The 8,675-nt window shown below is 36.5% G+C and overlaps 1 protein-coding gene across 1 annotated transcript in view; it reads right to left on the bottom strand.

The window, feature by feature from the left end:
* Positions 1 to 670: 670 nt before the first annotated feature.
* Pten (phosphatase and tensin homolog) overlaps positions 671 to 8,675 on the bottom strand; it is a 73,259-nt gene continuing 65,254 nt past the window's right edge. The window contains 3 exon segments of the mRNA XM_042054466.1: positions 671 to 5,084; positions 7,048 to 7,074; positions 7,076 to 7,273. Of these exon segments, the coding sequence (XP_041910400.1) occupies positions 4,899 to 5,084; positions 7,048 to 7,074; positions 7,076 to 7,273 (411 nt within the window). The 3' untranslated portion in view covers positions 671 to 4,898.

Raw genomic sequence — 8,675 nt, 5'->3', positions numbered from 1 at the left:
AAAGTGACCCAATCGGTGTCCATTTCCTAAAACTAAACTAAAGGCTTTGGAGACATACACAGTACAGAATTAAGTTTTTAAACAGAAAATGTACATGAATAAACAAAAAAATGACTGTCTAGTCACTAAAATATATTTTAATATAGGGTGTGTCTCCAAGGGCAAGGTAATTGTGATGATGTTATGTCAGAAAGAGTTCTCAGAATAGCTAAATTAAGAGCCAGAGGCCTGTTCTTAAAGACAACGTCCTGCTGTCTTTACATTGTGTTTAAAGTTACCCACCCACATCCTGATACCTGTTTCAAAGATGGAAAAACAGAAATAGTAATAACCATAAAAATGTGTTCTAACATTAAAAGGAATTATACCAGTAGACTTCCTGTTGGCAATGTAATTCCATAGGAAAATCAGCCTCTGTGGGCTGATTCCATTACCCTATGGGGTGGGACTTTAGGTACTGCTCTCTGCACCAGATCAGACTGGGGTACTGCTGTTTCCATTCAGCAACATTTCTCTCTACCCTAGCATAGCACTGTTAAGTAAACGCCACGTGCAAGTCATTTAAGACGATGCTTTAGATGTATAACAAATTATCTAACAAAATATGAAATAACTAAAAGTTTCATGTTAGCAGTTAATTAACTGGAATTATGGGTCTTGATTTTTTTGGGGGAGCCTTTCAGAAGCCTGCATATTAAACACTGGTGATTTTTAAATTCTCAATGGAAATGGTGATGGCATTCACTGAACCAAGTTAGCTCAAATTACAGTAGAATGTGGATATGATCTAAAAGCAAAACACCAGGAAAACTGGTATTCAAACATCAAACACCTTATAAATCAAAATACCTTTATATTAAGTTTTAACCCATATGCACTACCTAAGAAATCTAAATGTGTGAATTCATTCAATCTTCAAATCTCTTTACATAATTACATGTTACTCAACTTACTTTTTAAAAAGGTCACAGAGAAACTATAAACTTTATGTAACATTAAAATTCCACAGTGGAATGAATGGTCTGCTTCCTTGAAAACATCTGTACAAACTACACTGTCACAAATGATCTTACTGTCCGCTGAAAGGCTCTGCCTCACTCTTTAACTTTAAGAATATTAGAAACGAGATTATATTTGAGCCCACTATTCTGAACATCCATCTTCCTATGGGGCAAGTCCTGATGAAGCCTCCCATTGTGCTGATGGCCAACTGCTGAGTTAGACAACAGAAAGCCACAGAACAGACCTGGACAGTAAGCCCCATGGGGGGAGGAGGGGAAACACCTATCTTCAGGACATCTGGTTTTATAAAACAGAAATAAAGCACTGTTTTTTTTCAAAAACCTTTAACTTTTTCAAGATTAATATATTCCTTACTGTGCCTGGAATAATTTATGACATGGGTGACTAACTCAAGCTCTAAGTGCTTCTCTTAGCCATGAGTAGACAGATAGGAGTCTACTCCCGAGCAGACAAAAGGCATGCTTTTCTACTAGTTGGCTATGAATAACACTGAGGAGGGGAAAAAATTGAAAAACCTACAGGAACTTGCGAATCGTATTTGGCTGCCCATCACTGATCATTTCAATGGGTTTAGTAATTGAATTATAAATACTCTCATTTAATAAAACAGCCACACAATGACAAGAATGAGACTTTAATCAGCTTTCATGGAGTTTATAACACTAAGATAAAGGGTTGTTACAAACACAGTAACAAATGGACATCTGATTGGCATGAGGCATTATCCTGTACACGTCATACTTGTGTATCCTCAGTGCATAGCATTTACACACAGAGCCACTGCTGCACAGCACAAGAGTATCTGAAGAGGCTGATCGGAGTAAGGCTGTTTTACAGACTCAGTTTTTTAGTATATATATATTCTATATGAAAACAGATTGAACTTTTGAACTGGCAGGTAGAAGGCAACTCTGCCAAATACTACAGTAAAAGCCCCCAGTTTAGTGCACAGTTCCACCCCTTCCATCTGCATGCATGACACATTAACAGTATTTAAAGGTAAACGAGGCACTTTGTGGCAACCACAGCCATCGTTATGAACATATTGCACAAATATTCTAGAACTAAACATGTAACTTGTAACCTACTTTTATTTTTAAAGCTGAAACATTTGATGCTGCCGGTAAACTCCACTTACGTTTATAACCTGTGCCACAGCAAAGAATGGTGATGTTACTGAATTCAACTACCCTTTTACAATTATGGCAAAAATGTCCACGAGGAATTACAGAGGACTTGGGATGGCACAGGGCCCAACTGTAAGCCTTCTTAAAAGATGGTGCCTTCAAGTCATTTCATACACGTAAGCTGCTGCACACCCAACAAGTCTAAGAGAGCATTCCAGAAACACGGGAGAGATTACCTACAGAATGCATTTCAGGCTAATCGTGAATACTGTCATAAATAAAGTTTTAATTAGGACTCAAAACCTTTCAGTCATAGCAATTCTTGTCAAATTCTATGGGGATGGTAACTGAAATAAAGTAAGGAGAGTATGTATAATATATATTTATATATATAATATATATATATAATGCCATTTTTCCATTTCCAATGACTACACCATAAAATGTAAGCAAGGCTTCTCAAAAACACTGAAACATTCAAAATCAAAACCCTCATTCAGACCTTCACATTCCAAAGGAAAAATATTAACAGTGCAACAGCCCATTGTAATGTCATTATTCATGACCTGGCCCTCTGTGTTACATATTGGAACAATACAAGTTATAGTTTAGCATGCTGTGCCCAAAACTAACAAAGAACAGTGTTTATCACTATCTCCAAAACACGAATAGCTGCTTTTCATTTTATCACCACTTCAGCTTTTAGGAAACACAAGGTGGCATACAAATTTCAATGGTGAGAGGTTAGGAAAAGTTGTCTCTGACTTTATCACTTTATCAACAGTCAATCAATATTCACGTATCAATGTTTAAATATAAATGTGTAAATCCTAAGAGCTTTGTTACAATTTTAAAAATTTTATTGGTTGAATGAAACTGATGAGGTATGGAAAAGACATTATTTCTAAGAATATTTTAGATGACGTTCTGCCTAATCTACTTACCATCAAACTATAATGCCTTCTCTGGTGGGGTCCTACGCAATCTGTACTTGTAAATTAACTAGGTCAGACCACAGCTAGTGAACAATTTCAGCACCAATAAGTTATTGAAAATGGGACTTCACACCATTAAGAAATATAATGGTTGGATATTCAAATGTCAAGGTCAAGGTCTAATTTGAAAGACACCAAATTCCCAGGGGAAAAAAAATCCTTTTTAATAGTATCTTCACATTACCATTACAATAGTAGTTGTACTCTTGCTTTAAATTGTATGCAGTCTGGGCATATCCAACATATAATGATATTTAAGAAGTAAAATTGAAGCCCTAATCCCAACTCTACACTATAAAGAAGTGACTCAACACTGCACATTAAAAAAAGATCTACTCTTCAATAGCAAGTCAATAAAGCATCTGCGAGGACAATTCTACTGAAAACTTAAATGCCTTATTATTCGTGCAGTGCTGAAAATTTACTGCAACTCTAATTCCTTTTTAACACAAACAATGACTTTTTAATATACACATTATATGTATTCAGTATTCAAGTAAAATTCCCTAACAGTTAATGACATTTAAAAAATGTGCAAAACTGCAAAACTCATTGTAATAGAATGTGTAAGGTCAAAAGGGTGGGGCATCTGACGGCTACTGGACTGAGTAAGTGCATCATCCTCTTTATAGAAAAAAAACTGCTTACTGTTCAATCTCAAGTTGAAATTTCCTGTGAAGAATTACAAAATATTTTATATTGAATGAGAAAAAGAGACTGGTAGCCAGCACATGAAGCATCCACAGTAGGTGTATGATTGAAAACTAATAAAAAGATATGAGTTGTTGACTGATGTAGGTACTAACAGCATCTGACTTTTAGCATTGGCCTTGATTACAGAGGAGATGGAGCAGTCATTACAACTGAGAAAGCATACTGAATAAATCATTGTCAATTTTTCTGTTTCCAGCCCATTCTTTGTTGATAGCCTCCACATTTGTATGGTTAAGTCATTGTTGCTGTGTCTCTTATCTATGACCACGTTATTTTCATATCCCTTCATTTGTAGATTCTTAAGATGCTGTAGAAGGTTCATTCCTGTACCCCAATACAAATTTAATCGCTCTAGCTGCCTTTTCTAGCACCAATAATGCTCTTAAAAATGCACAATCAACAAGCAGTGACAGCGGCCAATTTCTTGGATGTCCAGATTGGTAACTGCAGCATGCTAAAGAAAGGTGCTTGTACGTAGCTGGAGATGGTATATGGTCCAGAACCCAGCTAAAAATATGCCTTTCTGAGCATTTCCTCCATTCCCTCAACCCAAGAACATGCATTAGAATGTAGCAAAACCCTGTAGAAACTTCTCCTAGCCAACTGCAGACTTATCTGTTGCCACAAGTGCAAGGGGGTAGGACGTGAACCTGGGGATCAGAGCTCTTCAGCCACTTCAGCTGGTGACAGAAAATAAAAGGAAAAACTCCTACGTATACACATCAGTCTGTCTCCACTTTTTATAAAACTGGAATAAAATGGGAAAGTGCCATTTTTATTTATCCTAATTGAATTTTAAATGTCCTTTTGACACAAAAAGGTATATACATGACACAGCTACACAAGCTTTTTCAACTGGACAACAAGTGTCAAACCCTGTGGATGTATAGGGTAAAACAAGATTGGTCAGGAAGAGAGAATTGTTCCTATAACTGCAATCTGACACAATGTCCTATTGCCATTTAAAAAAAAAAAAGGTCCATTTCAGTTTATTCAAGTTTTTTTTTTCATGGTATTTATCCCTCTTGATAAAAAAAAATCAGACTTTTGTAATTTGTGAATGCTGATCTTCATCAAAAGGTTCATTCTCTGGATCAGAGTCAGTGGTGTCGGAATATCTATAATGATCAGGCTCATTGTCACTAACATCTGGTGTCACAGAAGTTGAACTGCTAGCCTCTGGATTTGATGGCTCCTCTACTGTTTTTGTAAAGTATAATTTCACCTAGAAAAAGAAAGTGTAAGATGAAAATGAACAATTAAGATGAGTTTTATATTAGCAAAGGCATTTTTTTTTACAAATTCACTTGAGAGGACAGTAACAAACATGCTTTTCAAAGACCTTAATGCCTAAAGAAACACAAGCTATATAATTCTAGAAAAGAAATGCAAAATAAAACCTCAGGAACTTACCAAGTATATTTTCAGTCCAAAATTCAACTTACAAATGCTTAAGTTTCGAACATGTTTCTCTTTCTATCTCTGCCTGAGACAACTCTATATTAGTAACACTGCACAAACATGGGTTGATAATAATATGTTCAAGATCTATTAGCCCTAAAATCTGCACCTAAATAGAGAATGGACGAAGCTAACAGAGACCACACAGTGGTCCAAAGAGTGAACCAGTAGTCTTTACACAAATGGTTGCAGTAAACTTATTAAGTATTTCCATTTTAAAGGAAAAGAAACAAAGACCCAGGAGACCAGGCAACATGTTAACGGACGGTACCTGGTGAACAGCAGACAGGAGGCTGGATTTAAACCGGATCTTCACTCTATCTGTAGCTTCTCTCCCATTATCTAAGCCATTATATATAAAATTTCTTACAACTAACATTGGCTTTAAGCTCCCCCTTCCAAGAATTTTACTAATTTTATCACTCCTTTCTGCCATGTCTTTAGAGCATTTAGGTCCCCCACTACCTCTCATCTACGCTAACTTGCTGCCAATGAGCTCACTTCCCCACTCATCCCCTCTTCTATCCTTCTTCCTAGTTTCCTAACCAGTCTCATTTAAGGAAGTTAACTGAATATTTAAAGGCAAACTCAAATTACATCTTTTCTATACTGAACACTCCGTATCATCACAACAAGACTGGTTTCCTTGGGACTCGCTTTCAGTAAAACTGACTTTGTCCACTCCAGTCTATCAAGCTCATTCCTGCCTAGGATTCCTGCACCTACTCTTCCTTTTCCCAAACTGTTGCGAGTCTGCCTGGTTCATTCAGACCTCTCTCTATGTATCAGGCCATCTTTGCCAGTTCTATGTTTCATTGTACTTACCTTGATTTATGTAACAAAGAAACAGTAACAAAGAAAACAGCTTTCATGTACAATAACCTTTTCTTTTATATACTTTATTTTTTTTGTTTTTTTGTTTTTCGAGACAGGGTTTCTCTGTAGCTTTGGAGCCTGTCCTGGAACTAGCTCTTGTAGACCAGGCTGGTCTCGAACTCACAGAGATCCGCCTGCCTCTGCCTCCCGAGTGCTGGGATTGAAGGCGTGCGCCACCACCGCCCGGCTATATACTTTATTTTTAAGGATTGTTTTTGTAGTACTTGGTGTTGAACTCAGGGCATCACCCATGCTCTAGTTAGGCAAGCACTGAGGTGCACTGCCAGAGAAATATCAAGACAGTAAAACTAGAAAGAAATACATTTAAAAGCAAGTGGTGAAGCAGGAGGAATGCCAGTTCAAGACCATCCTGGGTCTACACAGCAAGACCCTATCTAAAAAAACAGAAAGCAGAAAAATGGTTGACAGAAATATAAATTTATAGAAAAGAAATCAAAACCTGGGGATTCTACAGGAAACTTAAACTTGAGATTCAAAGACTTTGAATATTATTTTCACTTGACACATATAATTACCTATCTCTAGTTTAAGTATGAGGAGTACTATTATGTTTATAACCTATGGTTAAGTTTGTTACATGCGAATGAAACAAATACAACAGAATTAAAAACAGAGAAGGGAAAGGCTAAAGTGAGGAGGGGAGGAAGAAAAGAAGGGGCACAAACACATAGAGCAATAAAGAGAACAGGAAAGACGAGGCAACCCTGTGGGAATGTTCCAAACAGAAGAGTAGTAACACATGAATAGTTTGAAATGAGCAAAGCCAAGTTCTCCAGCTACACACTTAAGATAAAACATAAGCTCCCACCCCAAAAATGACTTTAACTGACCTTGAAATTTGGAGAAAAGTATCGGTTTGGCCCTTGTCTTTGTTGCTTTGTCAAGATCATTTTTTGTTAAGGTGAGTACTAGGTACTCTTTGTCGTTCTCAGCACGCTCTATACTGCAAATACTGTCAATTTCCTGATCACAAAGACTTCCATTCTCCACTTTTTCTGATGTTTCCTCTGGTCCTGGTATGAAGAACGTATTTACCCAAAAGTGAAACATTTTGTCCTAAGAAAGGAAAAAAATATTTGTTTCACTTATTTAAAAATGTATCACAAATAGTCAACATAATAAACCACATAAAAGCTGGTATTCTAAGTGAAGACAAACAACTTATAGAATGTCACATTCTTATTCACTAAATCTTCTTTCACTCAAATTTCAGATGAAAATGTAATCAATCGTGTATATCTGGTAACTTATTAAAACTCTAAAATATTTTCTATTCTAATACTGGATTTTAAAAATGTTTTGAATTTATGTGATGTAGAGAGAAGCAAAGTTCAGATGTCTTAGCCACAGACGTCTAAGAAGGTTAGTACCAGCTCCCTAAGGAAATTTAGCAACTGCATTTTTGCCTAGATATACATATGTGTACTGTGTGTGTGCCTGGTACCCATGGAGCCCAGAAAGGAATTCAGATCCCCTAGGAATGGAGTTACAGATGACTGTAAGCCAACTTATAAGTGCCGGGAATGAAACCTCGGTCCTTTAAAAGAATAGGCAGTGCTTCTAACTGCTGAGCTATTTCTCCAGTCCATGATAAGCCTTTTAAAAACCTTATTGATCTCAGTTATTTTATTTTTGTTTTTTTTGTTTTGTTTTTGTTTTTTTGTTTTGTTTTGTTTTTTCGAGACAGGGTTTCTCTGCAGCTTTAGAGCCTGTCTCTTGTAGACCAGGCTGGTCTCGAACTCACAGAGATCCACCTGCCTCTGCCTCCCGAGTGCTGGGATTAAAGGCGTGCGCCACCACCGCCCGGCGATCTCAGTTATTTTAGCAAAGTTGTTAACTTAGCAATTATATTTTACTTAGAAAAAAAGGTAATATTATTTAAACTTCCAAAATGTAGCTCATTGGTGTGTACTAATTTTCTGAAATTGTTTTTATTTAAATCAAAACAGGAACGTAACTAAGTCAGGAAAATCTAAAATAAATGCAAATTTATGTAAAGTAATCTAGGATATACAAATATAAATATTCAATCTTCAGTTTCATATACATAAGTGTGCAACTGAGATCTGAAGTAAAAAATAGCACATTCCTTAAAGTACAAGGAAATGGTGAAAAAGACAACATAAAGCCAAGTGTGCTGGTGCGCCCATAATCACAACACTTGCAACCTGGGCTACTTAGTTCCAGGCCAGCCTGAGCTACAAAGTGAGAACCTATCTCCAAACAAACAAACAAACAAATAAACACTAACAAAAAGAAAATCAGTAGGAAAAATGCACACACACACAATTTTACGTGAACCAGAATTTTATAAGAAGTAGGAAGAGAAACCAGAGCTTTCTAATTACCTGATTTTTGAAATATTGGCTTACACCTATTGTAGTCTCAAAAGCAAAATCAAACAAACAGTAACTTAAAGATATCGAGATAAACTTAGCTTTTCCCCCTTTAGTAGAGG

This window comes from Arvicola amphibius, chromosome 1 (genome assembly GCF_903992535.2).
Source record: "Arvicola amphibius chromosome 1, mArvAmp1.2, whole genome shotgun sequence".
In the NCBI taxonomy this organism is placed as follows: Eukaryota; Metazoa; Chordata; class Mammalia; order Rodentia; family Cricetidae; genus Arvicola; species Arvicola amphibius.
This window is presented reverse-complemented; position numbering and strand designations above follow the sequence as displayed.